This window comes from Eptesicus fuscus, chromosome 20 (genome assembly GCF_027574615.1).
Source record: "Eptesicus fuscus isolate TK198812 chromosome 20, DD_ASM_mEF_20220401, whole genome shotgun sequence".
NCBI classification, from domain to species: Eukaryota; Metazoa; Chordata; class Mammalia; order Chiroptera; family Vespertilionidae; genus Eptesicus; species Eptesicus fuscus.
In genome coordinates, this window is record NC_072492.1 from 37,370,328 (window position 1) to 37,388,920 (window position 18,593).

The 18,593-nt window shown below is 61.0% G+C and overlaps 1 protein-coding gene across 1 annotated transcript; it reads left to right on the forward strand.

Annotated features, from left to right (window-relative positions):
* The first annotated feature begins 751 nt into the window (after positions 1-751).
* On the forward strand, positions 752-17,986 carry ADAM11 (ADAM metallopeptidase domain 11). The gene is made up of 26 exons (XM_054709220.1): positions 752-815; positions 1,282-1,457; positions 9,442-9,518; positions 9,713-9,779; positions 10,697-10,782; positions 10,869-10,944; positions 11,336-11,402; positions 11,471-11,538; positions 11,877-11,951; positions 12,024-12,095; positions 12,298-12,464; positions 12,981-13,065; positions 13,177-13,267; positions 13,408-13,459; positions 13,961-14,060; positions 14,143-14,214; positions 14,331-14,423; positions 14,779-14,859; positions 15,404-15,454; positions 15,565-15,628; positions 15,815-15,914; positions 16,359-16,478; positions 16,570-16,738; positions 16,828-16,942; positions 17,030-17,120; positions 17,938-17,986. The coding sequence occupies exons 1-26, from the start codon at positions 752-754 to the stop codon at positions 17,984-17,986; spliced, it is 2,328 nt and encodes a 775-aa protein (XP_054565195.1).
* The last annotated feature ends 607 nt before the right edge of the window (positions 17,987-18,593 follow it).

The following is an 18,593-nucleotide window of genomic DNA, read 5'->3' on the forward strand; positions in this document are numbered from 1 at the left end:
ATCAGGACCGAGGGCGGGGCGGACTCCACAGGGACCCGCTCCTCGAGGTGGTCAGAGATCTCAGAGGCGTCCAGCGGGCCGTTAGCCAAAGGAGCCTCTGCCCTTCAGTCCAGTCCCCCCGGCCCCGAACCTTTCCAGCTCCAAAGCCTTCTGTCGGTCGGCTGGGGATTGGGGGGTTTCCGCGCTGGTCCCCCCTCGGTATAGAACGCCCCAGGGGGGGACCTGGGCCGGGGACAGCCACGCCCCCGCATCTCGATCTCACAGGTTCCCAGACGGCCGGTCACCAGGTCCCAGCCTCCTTCGCCCTAAAAACCTGCCGGTCCTCGGAGCTCCCCTCGCCAGGGATCGATCGCCGAGGAGGGGGTCGCGAGGTGGGAACCGGTGCGCCCGGCCCCGCACCTGCCGAGGAAGGCCGGGGTGGTGCGGGAAGGCCGGCCCCGGGGCGGCGCCTCTTTTGTCCTCCCGTCGCGGCGGCCCGGGCCCTGCCGGGCTGGGGGGGCCCGGGGGGCGGGGGCGGGCCCTCCGCTCACGTGCTCGCCGCTCCGCTCTTAACCCGGCCCGCCGCCCCGCCGGGATGGCCGCGGCCGGAGCGCACTGAGCCGGGCGCCCTCCCCGCCGCCGCCAGCCTCGCCCCCCGTCCCGCCGGCGCCCCCGCCCGCCGCTCCGCAGCCCGCGCCCCCGCCCGCGTCCCGCCTCCGCCCGCGCCGAGCCGCGCCGCCGCAGCCCCCGGGCCGGAGGACATGAACGAGCCATGAGGCGGCTGCGGCGCTGGGCGATCGCGGCGCTGCTGCTGCTGCCGCTGCTACCCACGCCCGGTGAGTGACCCCCGCCCGCCCGCCCGGCCCGCGCCCCCTCCCGCCCCCGCCCCGGTGTGCGGCGGTGTCTGCTGCAGCCACCTTTCCCCGCAGTGCTGGGGATGACAACCGGTCCGGAGCGCGGGAGGGTGGGGGCGGGGGAGGAGGGAGGACGCGGACACCCACCTGTCCCCATCTGGCCCGCCCCACCGCGGCCCTCCCCCTGCCTTTGGCCGGCGGGTCCTGTGGGTCTCTGCGGGCTTGCGGGTGGGGGGGGGGGTGGGGGGGGCAGTCGTGACAATTGGGCAGGAGTGAAGCTCCCGGCCCCCTCCCCATCCCTTCGGACTCTCCCTCTGCAGGGCAGCGTATCTCCTCCCCCAGGCCGCCCAGGGCAATGCCAGAGGGGAGGCCGGGGGTGCCCAGCCCATTCCCAAGTCTCTTGCCCCACGGTGGGCAGCTGCCTAGAGCGATGGCCTTGCCTCCCCAGGTCTTGGGACCTGGGGTCCTGCTGGAGTTCTGCGTTGGAGGGTGGCGCCTCAGTTGTGGGGCCCAGAAGTGCCTGAGGTCACAGAGCCCAGCCGTCTGGTGGGCGAGAGCTCCGGGGGAGAAGTCCGGAAGCAGCAGTTGGACACCAGAGTCCGCCAGGAGCCACCCGGTGGCCCAGTGAGTGGGGCTGAGCGGGGAGGCCAGGGGCTGGAGCAGGCCTTAGAGCCCGCGGGAGGCCAGGGGTGGCCCAGGGTTGGGTGCCTCCCAGGCAGCTGGCTCCTGATGCTTCCCTTCTGTACAACGGACACCACGGAGCCCACTAGTGGGAGCACCCACCTGCCCCGCTCCCGGCCTCTCCACCATCATGGGGGTCCCCTGCCCTCAGCGCACTGAAATGCCAGGGCTCAGTCCCGTCTTGGCCAGCCTCCTGCCAGCCCCCACTCCTCTCCTGCCAAAGCAAGTGGTTCTGTTCCAAACGGGCCTTGGGCAGGGCAGTAAGGGCAGAAAGAAGCAGCTAAGAGCCTGGGATCGGGGTTCCTGGGTTCCTGCCACAGCCACTCGTAGTGGGATTTTCCGGAACAGCTTAGTGCTTGCTCCTGCCTCAGTTTCCCCCTTGCGCTGATAGGCATGTTGTTCTCCTTCCTGCCCTCGCTGAGGGTGGGGCCCTGGAAAAAGGTTCCGGGCCTCAAGCACACCCACAAATGCCACCAGCCCCTGTCCCTTTCCGTTGCCAGGCCCCTCCTGCCTCCCAGAGGAAGGTTAGGAATGAAGGAGATTAATTGCAATTAATAATTAATTAATATCATGTGAATAATAATCACCCAGATGGAATATTCATTCAGCACGCCTTGCCTCAGCTCTCCAGGAGCTCAAAGCTGAAAGTTAGCCAGGCCGACGGGGGCGGGCGGAGGGCGGGGTGGGATGGTGAAGGGCTGGCAGAAATAGAAGGAGACTCAGAGGAGGCTTGGAAGTTGGGGCAACTGAAGTCTTGGAGTGGTGGGAGGCCATTGGGCTGGGCAGAGGGAGGAAGGAGGGAAACGGAGGCTAACGTTGTGGACATCTGTCAGACTGGCATCTGGCCCTGCCTAATGTACTTGGTTAAAAGCCCTTAGAGGGGGGTGGAGGGGGCTGTGGGGGTGCAGGGGCGGCACTCGGGAAATGGAATGGAGCAGGAAGGCAGCATGCATAATAGATGGACCATCACTCAGGGCAGTGCAGAGTGGGGGAAGGGGGAGTTAATGGTCCTGAGCAGGCAGGCCTGGGGGAGGTGGGGGGTGGGAGGGGAAGAGGTGGAGGCTGCCTTCATCGCCTACCCAGGCTCCCTGGGAGGCGGTAGATGGGCAGCAGGCATGGTCCCAAGGCCAGGGATGGGGTGTCCTGGCTGGGTGTGGCCATTAGTCTGACTCTCTTCCCTAGTGTACCCCCACCTGTGAACTGTACACCCCGCGGCGATGTTGGCCAGGCGTGGACTGCTGGGCCGGCGTGCCAGGACTCCTGTCTGTGCTTTGGGGGATGTCCAGATAGGACAGTGGGTGATGCTGCAGGTGGGGTCAGAGGACAAAGGGAGAGAAAGCACAGGACTAAGCAGGGAGGAAGAGGGGGTGCTCCTTCGGCCTAGTCCGCCAGAAGGGGGGCTGTTCTGGGGGATGGCGGTGCCTGTGAGGGTGCGGAGAGCTGGATGGGCCCAGCTGGACTGAATGGACTGGGTATGCAGAGGAGGGAGAGTCTCTGTGGGTGTCGCTTTGCTGGTGAGTGGGTGACATGTGTGACGTGTGTACGAGTGACCAGGGGCTGTCTGAGGAGGTGGGGGTGGAGGGTTGTGGGTCTGTGAGGCAGTGTGGTCACCTCCCGTGGGGGAGAGTCTCTCTGGGATTCCGCCTTCACAGTCATCCCACTGCAGCCTCCCCAGGGAACCTACTCATAGGCTGGCCTTATCTGTGCCTCAGTTTCCCCTTAGGTGGAATTCTTACAAGTCTGTAAGGCAGGTAACTTTTGTCTGCCCGTTTTGCAGATCAGCAAACTGTGGCTCAGACAAGTTAAAATAACTTGCCCAAAGTCCGTCAGATCCTAGAAAAACAAACAAACAAGCAAAGTCAAGCAGATCTTAAGCAGTGGAGTCCTTTTCTCAAGACCAGCCACTGCCCCCTGCCCCCAGGGACTCTGGACTTAGGCACTGAGGGCAGGCCCCCAGCCCCACCCAATGCAAGGTGGAAGGCCCAGGGAGACAAAAGGACACGTCCGGAATATTCCCCCTGACCAGAGGAGACGTGGCAAACCCCCTATCTCCCACCTGGCGTCTCTCCCCGGAGCACTTGTGGCCTCAACCTCGGGGCTGATGGTGGAGACAGTGCAACCTTGAGCCCGAGTGTCCCAGCAGGAATGCCCTCCCTGGCGCCCTTGGGCTTTGTCCGAAGTGATTGCACTGGTTTAGGACCTCAGGCCAAGCAAGGCGATGGGTCAGCAGCAAGATCTCCATCTGCTGTGGGTCAGGTGGTGAGTGTGGAGGCACGTGCTGGCCGGCCGGAGTGCTGCTCTGGCCTTGGGCTGCTCATGGCACCTTCCTGAGCCCATGGTAAAATCAGGACGATGATGATAACAATCTCAGCCCACCCCCTACCAGGAATCGGTGACAGGAAAGGGTTTGGTGTGCGAGGACTCCTGCTTTGGTGGGGGCGGGGGGGGGGGTAACTGGGAGGAGGGAAGGTGACCGGGCAGGAATTAGAAGCTAGAGAAGTTACAATGTACTGGGAACTTACTGGGGCAGGCACTCTTCTGCCTTTATGTGTATTAATTTTTTAAAATTAATTTAAAAACATATTTTTATTGATATTTTTAGAGAAAGAGGAAGGGAGAAGGAGAAGGGGGAGAGAGAGAGAGAGAAACATCAATGGGTTGTCTCCCTTATGGACCCCGACCCGACGGGACCAAACCCCCAACCTGGGCATGTTCCCTGACCAGGAATCAAACCCAGTGAGCTTTGGGTGCATGGGGCAATGCTCAACCAACTGAGCCACACCGGCCAGGGCTACGTTTATTAATTTATTTCATCATCACAACTCCAGGAGATGATGCTGTTACTATTCCCGTTCCACAGACAGGGAAACAGGCACAGAGAAGTGAAGTAACTACCCAGGTCACACAGCACTTAAGTAGCAGAGTCAAGATTGATACCCAGAGAAGCACTCTTTTTAAAAAAATATATAATATATATATATTTTTATTGATTTCAGAGAGGAAGGGAGAGGGAGGGAGAGAAACATCAGGGATGAAAGAGAATCATCGACTGGCTGCCTCCTGCACTCCCCTTACTAGGGACCGAGCCCACAACCCAGGCATGTGCCCTGACCGGGAATGGAACCGTGACCTCCTGGCTCATGGCTTGCCCAGGCTATGCGGTCAGAAGCAAGGGATCTGGGACCCACTGAGGCTCAGCCTCTAAGCCACACCGGCTGGGCTCCAGAGAAGCACTAACTTAACCAGCGCACTGTCTGCTTCTCGCTCGGGGGTATAGGGAGGAGGGGCACAGGGGACCCATTTTCCTCTTTGCAACTGCTCTCAGCACCTCACTTCTGTCCGGAGATGTAGGGTTCTGGAAGTGCAGAAACCTGTGGTCGCAGGGAGCCTGCAGCTGAGGGGTGAGGCAGGAGGACAAGCAGGGCCACAGGGGCTGGTTGTTCGGAGCACAGGGTGCCCGGTCACGTGGGCTGAATGAAGTCAGTGGGCTCAGGAGGCTGCCTGCGTTCTGAGGGGGACCCTTCTAATCCACACTAAACTGCTGTGTGGGTTGTGCTTGCCCCTGGGGAACCCAGACTCCTTCCGAACCAAGGAGCGGGCGGGACGTGGGTAAGAGAACAGGGCTGTTTGGGGGTGGGGTCCCAGGCCCAGGAGACAGACCCTCAGCTGAGCCAGCTGCGGGCAGGACCTCAGTCACTGGGCTGAGCTCCCTGGGGGACTGCGCAGGCCAGCATCGACGGGAGATGCCACCCTGCAAGCCCTCCGGCAACGCCTGTGAACTGATCACTGCCGTGAGGTTGGGCAGAGGGAGAGGTCACGCAGGAGGCTAACCAACTCCTCCCTGAAAGGCTGCCCCTGTGGCTTTGGAGCAGGACAGGGCTCGGTGAGTCCCAGCTCCCCTGCCTCTGACTGCACGGCCTGGGCAAGCCGCCGATGCCTTCTGAACCCCACCTTCCCCGTCCCTAAAATGGGGATCGTCGTCATCTCCACTTTGCCCTGGCTGCTGTGAAGAGCAGAGATGATGTGTGCACAGGTGTCCTGCCGAGGATCCAGCAAGAGCAGATGCTCAACATCTGTGAGGCCTGCCCTCCCTCCTGAGTGTGGGGCCAGGTGCTGGCATGAGGGCTGCGTGTCAGAAACAGGAGCCAGGGCATTTGGGGGTTACCTGTCAGGCTCTGGGTGGGGTTCAGGGGAGCAACCTGAACAAGAATCTTGCCTCTCCGGCCAGACTCAGGCCTGTGGGCTTGACCTCCCTGCTGGCTGCCTGGAGGGACCCAGCTGTCCAAAGTCTGTCTTCAGAGGGACTAATGACCTTTAAGGAAGTGACTCTGTCCTCAAAAATGTAGGCCGAATCTGGTTATCAGAAATTCATCCGATTCTTCTACCTGGGACTCCCGCTGCCCTGATCATGAGTGGAGCCTCATTGCATCTTGGGGAACTTGGGGGGAGTTGCAGCCGGGGGAGGGGATTTCTCCCAGGTGGGCCCCTGCTTCTCTGGCTCCTCCCCATCTGCCGCCAGGTCATGCAGTTTAGCCAGTTCCTCAAAGCCCTGTTCAGCTGGACCATTTACACTTCCTCCTTTTCACTTAGTATTATTACAAATCCTTGTGATAATAACACATTAAAAAGGGCTTTCATGCCCTAGCCGCTTTGGCTCAGTGGATAGAGCCCCAGCCTGCGGACTGAAGGGTCCGGGTTCGATTCTGGTCAAGGGCACACACCCAGGTTGCCGGCTCGATCCTCAGTGGGGGGCGTGCAGGAGCCAGCCGATCAATGATTCTCTCTCATCATTGATGTTTCTATCTCTCACTTCCTCCCCCTTCCTCTCTGAAATCAGTAAAAATATATTTTTTAAAGGGGCTTTCATTTAATCTTAACAACCCTATTTCACTGATGGGGAAACTGAGGCTCAGAGAGGTTCAGCAGCTCACTCAGGCCTTCGGATGCCTTTCTATTCGACGTGAGTGTTGAGCCCGGCAGGGACAAAGGCAGGTGCAGCCTGCGCTCCAGGGACTAATGGTCACCCAGGTGAAAAGCTGAATGGAGATGTGAAGAACCGCCTACCGGCCAGGGGCAGAGGGCCACAGCCTCTGTGGGCGGGTGGGTGCCGCTTTGCAGAAGAGGGTGAGGAGGAGGAGGTCGAGGCGGGAGGTGGAGGTTCTGGAGGAGGATTCAGGGTGACTCTCTGGGGGACAGTGCCTGGATGTTCAAATTTTCTAGGGCGTTAGGGAACCCTAAAGAGCTTTTGTCTCCCCCTTCCCGAGACTGATCCTGTAGGTCTGGGGTGGAGGCCTGGCCTCCGTGTTTGTATTTTGGGATTTCAGCGGGATCTTTGCCTCCTTCCCTCTTCACTCTGTGTCTGGTCAGGTCCGACACCGGGTGCAAGCAAGTGTCAGATGGCCGATGAGCTGGCGACAGGCAAGCCTTGGGGAGGGCATGTCACTCCGGCCAGGTGGCCACAGCTGCCGTGGCACCAACTCCAGCCGGAGAGGGAGACTTGACCCTGTATCTCCCCAGCGTGGCCCTGGGCCAGTCACCTCCAAGTGTCTTTCCCTGAGCCTCGGCCTGGCATTCGTAAGATGAGCACCAGACATCCTGGGCCGGTTGAGATCAAATGAGCCGCAGCACGTGAGAGTCGGATGGCCGGGGAGCAAGGGAGCAAGAAGCAAGAGCAGGGCATAGGGTCGAGGCCTAGCCGGCCGGTCACCAGCTGTGCTGAGCTGGGCCCCGAGGAGGGAGGGTGACAGGGGACAGGGAAGGCTCCCGAGGAACGATGTGAGGAGTCAGGGGCAGGTCAGGGGCAGGAGGCAGGCCAGGCCAGGAGCAGTTTGGCTTTGATCGAGCATGGGCCTAAAGCTTGCCTGGGGAGTCAGGACTCTGGTGCCAGCAGGAGCCCCCTTCCCAGCTGCCTGGGGTACAGAGATCTTGGGAACCGAGGTGGGTTTGCCTGGTCTTTCTCATCCTTCTGAGAGGGATAACCCCCTGTGTCTCCCCACCCCCCGTTTGGGTTGGAACAGACAAACCTGCCCAGTTATTTGGTCTCCCCTGGGGGGGCGGGGGGCAGAGCAGAGATGGTCCAGGCCAGTGGGGAGGAGAGGGAAGCAGTGCCTACTTGTCCTTGACTTTCTAGTTCAAGTGTGACCGATGCTCTAGGGGTTCAGGGCGGAGCTTGGAGCCTCAGTCAGCCTGGGATGGGGTGAGTCAGTGTCCTGGCGGCTCAGAGGGCTGTCTACCCAAGCTCTGGCCCTTTGCCCCCACCTCACCCCCTCTCCCAGGGTCTCTCATGGCCCCGGGCCATTTCCGTCTTACCTCACCTTTGGGGTCAGAAGGCCCTGGAAGCTGATTTGCTGGGCTTGAATCCCAGCTCCACCACGTCTTTGCTTTGTTGTTGTTGTTTGTTTTTAAATATAGTTTTATTGACTTCAGAGAGGAAGGGAGCGGGAGAGAGAGTTAGAAACACCAGTGATGAGAGGGAATCATTGATCGGCTGCTTCCTGCACACCCCACACTGGGGATCGAGCCTGCAATCCGGGCATGTGCTCTGACCAGGAATCAACCCGTGACCTCCTGGTTCAAAGGTCGATGCTCAACCACTGAGCCCTGCCGGCCATCACTTCTTAGATGTATGACCTTGGGCAAGTTAGTTAGCATCTCTGTGGCTCAGTTTCCCATCTGTCAGATAAGGAAAGCAGTAGCATCTACCCCATTGGGTTGTTGGGAAGATCAAATCTGATAAGACTTGTAAAGCATTTGGAACAGTGCCAGGCACATCATAACTGCTCAGTAGAAATCTAGGTGGTTGATGAGGAAGCCAGCTAGCCTGGGACTATGGGATTTCATGACTCAGGGCTTCCTTCTGCCCTGCAACCTGCTCCTCCCCCCAAAAAAGGCACAAATTCCTCACCTCTTCATGGCCCAGGGGTGGGACCCTCACCTGGAGGCCTGGATTCCAGTCTCCTTAAAGGGGCCTGGTAGGAAGAAGGCTCTACCCTCTCCCGCGCACTTCCTGATCTTTGTAGGACCTGAGGCTTGGGGTGGGGATCTGGGAGCTGAGGAGCCCAACTCCCCCTCAACCCAAACTCTCCTGTCCCTTCTTTTCTTGGGGTGGCTTCCCTCTAGGCACACTGGCTTCACGTCTGGAGTCTCCAACCCCCACAGTCGCTTGTTCAGGCCTGGTGCGTTGTCATGACAACCTGGAGCCTCCCAGCCCCACTGCAAAGGCCCCTCTGAAAAATTTATCAGGAAAACTTCCGTGTTTAAAAATTAACCATGGGATTGAAATATTAAAGATGAGCTGCTTTGGGCAATGGAATTGGGGTACAGGAGCCAAGTTCTTTTGTCCTGACAGGATGGCATCAGCCCATCACCCCAGCTTCCAGGGGCCCCGTGACCAACTCCAGCCCACTCCACCCCTGTCTGCAGAGTCCAAGGTTCTCCTCCTTAAATTGAGGCTGGGCCAGGGTAGGGAGGCAGGAAGGAAGGCACCGCTTGGGCCGGTTCCCAGGGTCACACTGCACCCCATCTCCTGTTTGCCCCTTACCTGTAATACTTCTGAGGGCCTCCCTTAAGTCCACCTGAGGGTGCGGCGGCCCTGCCAGCAGGGAGGGCCTGGCCTGAGGCAGTGAGCAGGCCAAGCTGCCCTCTCCATCCTGGCTGCTCCCGAGACTGACCCCACAGAGGGTGGGCTGGCACCTGCCCCCTACGTTGTGCCCTGACCCAGAGGGCAGAGTGGGCTGTGCCCAGGTGTGCACACTCCCCAGGGAAGGAACAGGGTCTTGTGCAAAGCATCTTCCCCCAAAATCAGTGGTCCCCACAGCTGCTGGCCTGGGCTCTCCCTTCTCCCTGTTCTGGGGTTCCCCTGATTCCCCAATTCCCACCTTCAGGCCTCCCCAGGTTGACCCTCCCTCTGCCCTCTCCCCACCCCCAGCCTGTCCACCTGGCCCAGGTGAGTTTCGTCATCCCAGCCTTCAACTCCAACTTCACTCTGGACCTGGAGCTGAACCAGTGAGTGCGGCCTTGAGCCTGGGAGGAGGGGCTACAGGCGGGTGAGCACGGCATGGCCTGGCCTTGGCTGGCTGGATGGGTGGGGTGGGGAGACTGAGCCGGGGCAGGGGGTCTGGATCTGAGCTGAGGCGGGACCCAAGCCTGACCCAGACCCACCAGTGACCCGTTCCTTCCTCCTGCCCATTCTACTCCAGTCACCTTCTCTCTTCCAAATACGTGGAGCGCCATTTCAGCCGCGAGGGGACAACCCAGCGTAGCACGGTGAGTGACGCTGGAAGGGGACAGGGCGGGTGGAATGAAAGGACAGGAGGCCATTGAGACGGGGTCTGGGGTGTACTTTACGCTTGGGATGGCCTGGCCCCTCAGGACCCTCCATTTCTCCCCACCTTGAGGTTTTGAGGGTCGCAGTCAGGGTGGCATGTCAAAGGGTATGCGGAGCCCTGAGCTCCTCTTGCTCAGCTCCCGAGGCCTGAGCCCAGCCAGCTCTCTGCCCAGCATGGAGGCATTCATGCACCCTCACTGCTCCACGCCCAGACATTCTGGGAGGGGGCTGTTGGGGAAATGTCCTTTTGCTCAGCACCAAGGCCCTGGGAATCCCTGGCCGCTTGGGATACTAGGGTGCCAGCCCTGGAGGCCCCGAGACCCAGCCAAGATGAATGAGTATCTATAAATAGCCTCCCCCCCCCCCCCAGCCTGTTCAGTAACTGGAGCACAAGTAATTCTGCAGGAAGCAGGGGGAGGGGCTGCTGGTCCCCTCTGACCCAGGAGCCGGGCCAGGAGGACACATGCTGCTCACCGTTCCTCAGACACAGACCAGGTGTCCAGGGGTGGTCCACGGAGGCAATGGCATCTGTGAACACACTATGTGTGAAATTGTGTGGCACATAGTAGGTGCTGTATGAATGCTATTCTTCTCAAAGGAGTCTGGGGTCCCTGCATCAGCCCGAACAGATGTAGTCCAACTTCCTCATTGTGTAGGTGAGGTGAAGGAGGCCCAAAGAGGGCCAGGAAATTGCCCAGGGTGAAACAGCCAGTTAGGAGTAGAGCCAGGCCGTGAAACCCAGGTGTACCCAGGCCGCAGCCACCTGCACACGGGGCGCCTGCAGCGGCCCTCCCCTGTCCTCCCGCCTTCATGCCAGGGCAGGGGCATGTCCGCTTACGTTCCGTTGCTCCTCCAGGGGGCTGGAGACCACTGCTATTACCAGGGGAGGCTCCGAGGGAACCCCCACTCCTTTGCTGCTCTCTCCACCTGCCAAGGGCTGCAGTGAGTATGGGGAGGGGCTGGGCGGCCTGGCAAAGCCTCCAGCCCCGGCCTGGGGACGGTGGGGAGCTGCGCCTCTCTCTCTGCAGTGGGGTCTTCTCGGACGGGAACTTCACCTACATCATGGAGCCCAGGGAGATGGCCAGGCCTCGGGGACCCCCCCAGGTGAGCCCTCACTTTCCCTCCGATAGCCTGCCATGCTCCTCCTGATGGCTGTCCCTGTCCCCTCCTCCTCCCCTGGTAACCTCAGCCTCACTGCCCTCGGTGACCCCAGCTCTGATTCCCTTCCCCTGCCCCCAGCTCCAATGTCCCCCCTGTCCTCCAACTAACCTTCCATTGGGATCCAGTGTCCTTTGCCCCTATCTCTCAGGGCGCCCCCAGGTCTTGACCCGGGAATCTGAGCATCTGAGAGATCAGATCTGACATGGGAGCTCTGGCCAGTTCTGGGTCACTCTCGGGGGGGGCGGGGAGAGGAAGGGATGGAGCTGCCCCCCTCCTAGCTGGGCTCAGAGCAGACCTGGTCAGCCTTCTAAGAACTCATCTCCCCTCATTACAGGGACCACATCCCCACCTCATTTACCGGACCCCTCTCCTCCCAGCCCCCATTGGATGCAGGGAACCAGGTAAAGGAGGAAAAGTGGGGCTGGGGAGGGGACTGGTTGTGCCCCCCCTCACCTCTCCCTCCCCCCAGACTGCCTGTTCGCTGCCCCTGCCCATTCTGCTCCTCCGGACCGGCCGAGGCTGAGAAGGAAAAGGCAGGTACGGGGCCCGCACAGACCTCGGGCTGCAGAGACCTCAGGCTGTGGTCCAGAGCAGAGGACACCCCCAACCATGGCTGGGGCAAAGAGCTCAGGCTGATGTGGCTGGGGCCAGGGAGCTATCTCTGGGAGGGAGCCCCCCGCCTCATTCCCTGTGTCCCCACGGTGGGCTAACAAGGGTTGCCTGCCCGCATATCAAGGCTGGGGAGGAATGGGACCCCTGCCCGTGGGGGCTGGCATCGTCCCTGGATGGAGTCCAGCTCCCTAAGTCTGTCCATGGCTTGGCCATGACGCCAGGCATGGAGGGGACTGATTCCAAGTGCCCACCCCCCCACCCAGGTCCGCCGGGGCCACCCTACAGTGCACAGTGAGACCAAGTATGTGGAGCTGATCGTGATCAACGACCACCAGCTGGTAAGTTCCCAGGCTGGGGGCGGCTCTGGGAGGAGGCAGAAGCAGCCTGGCCCTCCACCACTCTTCCTCCAGTTTGAGCAGATGCGACAGTCCGTGGTCCTCACCAGCAACTTTGCCAAGTCCGTGGTGAACCTGGCGGATGTGGTGAGCAACCCGCCTTCCCCCTCCCTCTCACCCCAAGCCCCCCACCAGCCACATATATCCTTGGGGTGAGCAATCGAGGGCACTGTCAGCCACTGAACCCCACTTCCTGGAAGCACAGACTGAAGCCCTCCTCCAGCCTTACTCCCCCCACACCCACTCCCACCCTCCAGCTTTCTCCCCATCTTCTCCCATCTGGGCCCAGATGTACAAGGAACAGCTCAACACCCGGATAGTGCTGGTTGCCATGGAAACGTGGGCAGATGGGGACAAGATCCAGGTGCAGGATGACCTCCTGGAGACCCTGGCCCGTCTCATGGTCTATCGGCGGGAGGGCCTGCCTGAGCCCAGTGATGCCACCCACCTCTTCTCGTGAGTCCCCCACCCCATGCATCCTGCCAGCCTCTGCTGGTGGCTGCGGTGCTCCGGGTTACTGAACCCCTGCTCTGTGCCAGGAGATCGTGCAGGGTCTGGGACTAGTCGGTCTTATCTTGTACCTGCCCCCAGCCACTTGCAACAGGCCGGGCATCCTCCCCTGCATCTTAAGTTGATGCCCCTTTCCCCTCTCCTTGGCCACTTCTGCCCATCTCCTTCCCTTTTCAAACTGTCCCAGCATCCCTTCCTGAGGCGGGGGGCGGGGGTGGGGATCTGATACAAGGTCCTTGCAATTACAGATGATCTAATGAGAACCTCTCATTTGGCTTATGGGCAAACAAACCCAAAGAGGGGAAAGGCTTTGCCTGAGATCACACAGGCTGGCGTGAAGGGCAATACTGACCTCCCCAAGGAAGGGCTGTAGTTGGAAAGGCTCCCTGTCTGCCCCGCGCCGCCCATGGGAGCCACTGTGGGAAGGGCAGGAGGTTTTGCTGACAACCCTCTCCCTTCCAGGGGCAGGACTTTCCAGAGCACCAGTAGTGGGGCTGCCTACGTGGGAGGCATCTGCTCTCTGTCCAGGGGTGGGGGTGTGAATGAGGTGAGCAGTGTGGGGGCACAGCTGGGGTAGGGGTGGGAGGGCTGAGGGCATGAGCCCTGTGCCTTTTGGAGGGATGTAAACATCTTTGTGCTCCATATTTCTCACCCCAAGTACGACAATATGGGGGCCATGGCAGTGACCCTGGCCCAGACGCTGGGGCAAAACCTGGGCATGATGTGGAATAAACACCGGAGCTCAGCAGGTATCAATGAAGACCCCATATGGCCCCATAACCAGCCCAGACCCACACCCAGCAGTTCCAGAAGTGAAAAGGGTGTCGGGAGGGAGGGAGGGGGAGGTCATTATCCACCCTCCTTTATATACACCTGGCTCACCTCTTAGGGGACTGCAAGTGTCCGGACAACTGGCTGGGCTGCATCATGGAGGACACTGGGTGAGTTTGGGGGAATAAATCAGGGGAAGGCTTTGGACGAGGAGAGTCCCAGAAGAGCACTGGGTGACAGTCTGGACTTGGTGGCCTCAAGAGGTCCAGCTGTCAGGACCACTCAGGATTCCACGAAACCCAGTTTTCTGTGGGACACTGCACAGGGAGACCCAGATTCCCCTGCGAGACACCAAAACTAACCAGGCCGTAGTGCCCACTGTCGCCACTAGGCGCCGCCAAAGCCTTGTTCCCTCCTGGCGCTCCAACTTCTGGCTCTCGGAGTCCTTGCTGGAAGGGGACACGAGCGACGTCGCCCAGCCGCTCCCGCTTGACGGGCAGGCAGGCAGGATTTCTGTGCAGTCTCCGTGCACACAGATCCTCAGCCTCCGCGACAGGGTGACCGAGTCCCCGGTGCAGCCCATCCCCAATCTTGAGAAGGGGCTGAAGAGTGGGCTGGAAGGGAAGGCGCGGGCCGGGACACAACGGCACCGGCTCCTCTTGCCCGCCCAGGTTCTACCTGCCCCGCAAGTTCTCGCGCTGCAGCATCGATGAGTACAACCAGTTTCTGCAGGAGGGCGGCGGGAGCTGCCTCTTCAACAAGCCCCTCAAGGTACCGGCCCAAGGGCGGGGAACGTGGGAGCGAGGCTTGGCTCGGGTCCCAGTCCGACCCCTGACACACCGTCCCGGTCCAGCTGCTGGACCCCCCCGAGTGCGGAAACGGCTTCGTGGAGGCGGGGGAGGAGTGTGATTGCGGTTCTGTGCAGGTGAGCGGCCTGTGCCTGCTGGCAGCCAGGGAACGCGGGGGTGGGCGCGAGGGAGGATCTAGGCGGGCAGGGTCCGGGCTCGCCGGCCTCCCTCCCCTTCTCCCCGCGTCCCTCAGGAGTGCAGCCGAGCGGGCGGGAACTGCTGCAAGAAGTGCACCCTGACTCACGACGCCATGTGCAGCGACGGGCTCTGCTGTCGCCGCTGCAAGGTGAGGGGAAAGGGGGCGGGGCCAGGAGGGACCCCGCCGCTGCTGACGATTGGATAAGGGGAGGGATTTAGCAGCTGGAGGCGGGCAAACATGAGTGGGCGGGGCTTGGCGCGAAGAAAGCGCCAATGGGGAAGGAGAAGGGCGGGGCGTGCGGGCCTGTTGTGGGCGGGGCTGCGAGGAGCGGGCGGGGCACCTGCTGAGAAGGAGCGGGAGGGCGGAGCCGCGATCGGGCCTGGGATGAATGGGGGCCGGCCGAGAAGAGCCGTGAGGGGTGGGGGTACAGATCTCGGGGCAGGATCATGGGGCGGGGGGCCATCCCTGCCTGAGCCCGGAAACGCATCCTTTCCTTCCTTAGTACGAACCGCGGGGTGTGTCCTGTCGAGAGGCCGTGAATGAGTGCGACATCGCGGAGACCTGCACTGGCGACTCCAGTCAGGTCTGCCTGGCCCGGCGGCGCCCTGCAGAACCCCGGGGCGCGGCAGCCCCTAATCCTATCGTTCTGGGTGGCTGTGTCGGGGCGACGACTGTTCCCCGCACCCCTCTGTTCCATCGCCGCCGCTGATTAGCCTCAGTTTCCTCATCTGAGAAAGGGGTTGTTCGTGCCTCCTGGCTTTCCTCTTTCCATTATAAACCAGCATTTGTAGTCTGACTGGGGTTCCCAGCGCCTGCGGCGGTCCTGGTGTGTGCAAGGGGTCGGAGTGGGTGATGATATTAGTGAACATCTCTTCAGTCCTAATCCGCCCGGCGTTTAGGTCTCCCAGCCCTGGGAGGGAGGTGCAGGACACAGGGAGCCTGGAGAGCTATGGGACTTGCCACCTGTACCATCTGAGTTCCAATCCAGACCTTTCTTTGTTCAGGAAGAACCCTGACCATGAGCCCCACTTGGGGGGGCATTAGGCCACCCCTTCCCCACTCCCTGGGGCCAGCCTCACCTCTCAGTCCTGGGGCTGCTCTGCTCAGTCCAGCCCCTCTCTCTGCAGTGTCCCCCCAACCTGCACAAACTGGACGGTTACTACTGCGACCATGAGCAGGTATGATGGTGTGGGGCTCCCCCCCTCGGAGCTCCGGGCTCAGCACAGTTTGTGGCCTCCACTCTGACCACTCAGTGTGCCAGTCCCTTTTGTCTCCTGTAATCCCTTAGGGCCGCTGCTACGGAGGTCGCTGCAAAACCCGGGACCGGCAGTGCCAGGCCCTGTGGGGCCACGGTGGGTCTGGCTAGGGGTCGGAGAGGGGGCAGGTTCTGGCTAAATATGCCCTCCACCAATGTGCGGCTCCCCAGGCTCTCAGGGTCCCCGTCGGACTGGGGGTCAGCCATAGTGTTGGAGGTGCAGGCCTGAGGTGCTGGGGTGGGTTCTGTGACTGGGGTGACATCTCGCATCGTCTTTTTACAGTGGCTGCTGATCGCTTCTGCTATGAGAAGCTGAATGTGGAGGGGACAGAGCGTGGCAACTGTGGGCGCAAGGGGTCGGGCTGGGTCCAGTGCAATAAACAGTGAGTCGCGAAGGCTCCTGGTTGAGTCTCCCCAGCTCTGGGGCCTGGGGTTATTTTTGTTTGTTTGTTTTCAGAGATGGAACAGTAGGTTCTCCTAGATCACAGTGGTCGGCAAACTCATTAGTCAACAGAGCCAAATATCAACAGTACAACGATTGAAATCTCTTTTGAGAGCCAAATTTTTAAACTTAAACTTCTTCTAATGCCACTTCTTCAAAATAGACTCGCCCAGGCCGTGGTATTTTGTGGAAGAGCCACACTCAAGGGGCCAAAGAGCCGCATGTGGCTCGCGAGCCGCGGTTTGCCGACCACTGTTCTAGGCTATGCCCGTGAGTCCCGATGGGAGAATATGTAAAAAATCAGGGTGTGGGGAGAAGGCAAATTCAAGTTGGACCAGAGGTCAGACTTGGGACTCGCTGTCTCCACCCCACCCCACCCCACCAGGGACGTCCTCTGTGGCTTCCTCCTCTGCGTCAATATCTCCGGCGCCCCTCGGCTGGGGGACCTCGGAGGCGACATCAGCAGCGTCACCTTCTACCACCAGGGCAAGGAGCTAGACTGCAGGTGCTGGCTGGGACCCTGGCTGGGGAAGGGGAGGGTGCAGCTGTGATGGGGGAGGGCGCATGTGCGGAGGCTGGCTGTGCTGTTTCCCCAGGGGTGGCCATGTGCAGCTGGCCGATGGCTCAGACCTGAGCTACGTGGAGGATGGCACAGCCTGTGGGCCCAACATGCTGTGCCTGGACCACCGCTGCCTGCCAGCCTCTGCTTTCAACTTCAGCACCTGCCCGGGCAGTGGGGAGCGCCGCATCTGCTCCCACCACGGGGTGGGTGCCGGGAGGCCTGGGATGGCAGGAGAGCCGCCCCAGAGGGCACGGGGCCCTGCTCACCGTGCCTGGCCCCGCCCCACCTCTAGGTCTGCAGCAACGAAGGGAAGTGCATCTGCCAGCCAGATTGGACAGGCAAAGACTGCAGCATTCACAACCCCCTGCCTACATCTCCGCCCACGGGGGAGACGGAGAAATATAAGGGTGAGGCCGGCACGGGCCGAGGTGGCGCTCTGTCTGTTCTGTTTGCCATGCCTGTCCCTGCCGACCGAGCCCTGCCTTCCTCCGCAGGGCCCAGCGGCACCAACATCATCATTGGCTCCATTGCCGGGGCTGTCCTGGTTGCAGCCATCGTCCTGGGCGGCACAGGCTGGGGATTTAAGTAAGAGACACCTGCCCCCCTACATCCCCTCGTGTCCTGGGGATTACCGGAACCCCAGGCTGTTGGAGCGGAGGGGTCCTCTCTGAGAGATTCGCTAAGTCAGAGCTCTTACATCAGGGTCCACGCCAGCCACAGGGTCTTGCTTTAACATTTAAAAAACTCAGTGGCTCACATTTTTTTTTTAATATATTTTATTGATTTTTACAGGGAGGAAGGGAGAGGGATAGAGAGCTAGAAACGTCGATGAGAGAGAAACATCGACCAGCTGCCTCCTGCACCCCCCCCACTGGGGATGTGCCCGCAACCAAGGTACATGCCCTTGACCGGAATCAAACCTGGGACCTTCCAGTCCGCAGGCCTACGCTCTATCCACTGAGCCAAACCGGTTTCGGCAGTGGCTCACATTTAAAAAACCCAAAGATTTTACGTTAACAATGCTGACTTCCAGCTTCTCTTGAAAAATGAGACAATGGGGCCCCACGGTGCCTCAGCGTGTTCCAGCCACAGAGTTGCTGAGCAGCGCTGCCCAAGACAGGGCCGTGTCCTCCTCTCTAGACCCCACCCAGCCTCCGGGGTTCTGTGGGCACCTGAGTCAGGGGCTCTGGAGCTGGCCTCACGCCCTCAGTGCGCTAAGGAGGGGCCTGAGGCCCCCGGCCCCGCAGTGAGTGAGCTGCAGAGTCAAGACTCAAACCGGTCTCTCTCCCTGGGCCTGTCACGCGTGTCCAGCCCCAGGGCCCCTCCCTGAGAGGAGGGGAAGGTCGCAAATGGCCTCTTTTCCTCTCTCTCCCTCTGCCTGTCCTGTCCTTGTCTCCTGAAGAAACATCCGACGAGGAAGGTATGACCCGACCCAGCAGGGGGCAGTGTGATGCTGGCCACGTCATCCCTCCGCTGTCCCTGTCTCCATCTCATTTGTCACCTCGCATTCTGTTGATGGGAGCTAAGGGCCGGTTCCCCCACCCCCACCGTCACCGCGGTCACTGCGGGGGTGGGAGAGGCCCGCTCCTCTCCTCGGGAGGAAAGTCCTTAGCCTGCCCTTGCCACTTCCTCTTGCCCAACCACCCCCTCAGGCCCTGGTCCATTTGCTCCTGCTCTTCCTATGGCCACACCACTCTTGGCCAGGGAGACGCTGGAGCTGTGCCCCCCCTCCCCACCCTCCACCCCCACTCTCCGCAGCCCCATCCCCTGGAAGGGCGCCCACCTCTGCATCCCATCTGCTTTGTCGTTCATGTCACCGCCATCTGACCTCTGACCTCCTGCCGGCTCCCCTCCCTGGCCAGCCTTTGACTTGCTGCCTCCAGGGCCCGGCTTGGGGCCTGGGAGGTCTCCCTCTGGGCCCCCCCTCACATGATCCCCTCACGCCCCCTCTCCCTTCCAGGTCCGGAGGTGCCTAAAGGCCACCCCCTCCCTCCGAGCCTGGCGCCCACATCTCAGCCATGACCTAGGAGGCTGCCCCACCCAGCCGTGCAGGGAGGC

Bases quoted from the DNA above. Each gene is read 5' to 3' on its own strand.
- ADAM11 (XM_054709220.1), top strand. From the start codon at position 752: ATGAGGCGGCTGCGGCGCTGGGCGATCGCGGCGCTGCTGCTGCTGCCG. The intron at 14,860-15,403 runs GTCTGCCTGGCC...CTCTCTCTGCAG, and splicing joins GCACTGGCGACTCCAGTCAG to TGTCCCCCCAACCTGCACAA. The intron at 15,915-16,358 runs GTGAGTCGCGAA...CCACCCCACCAG, and splicing joins TGGGTCCAGTGCAATAAACA to GGACGTCCTCTGTGGCTTCC.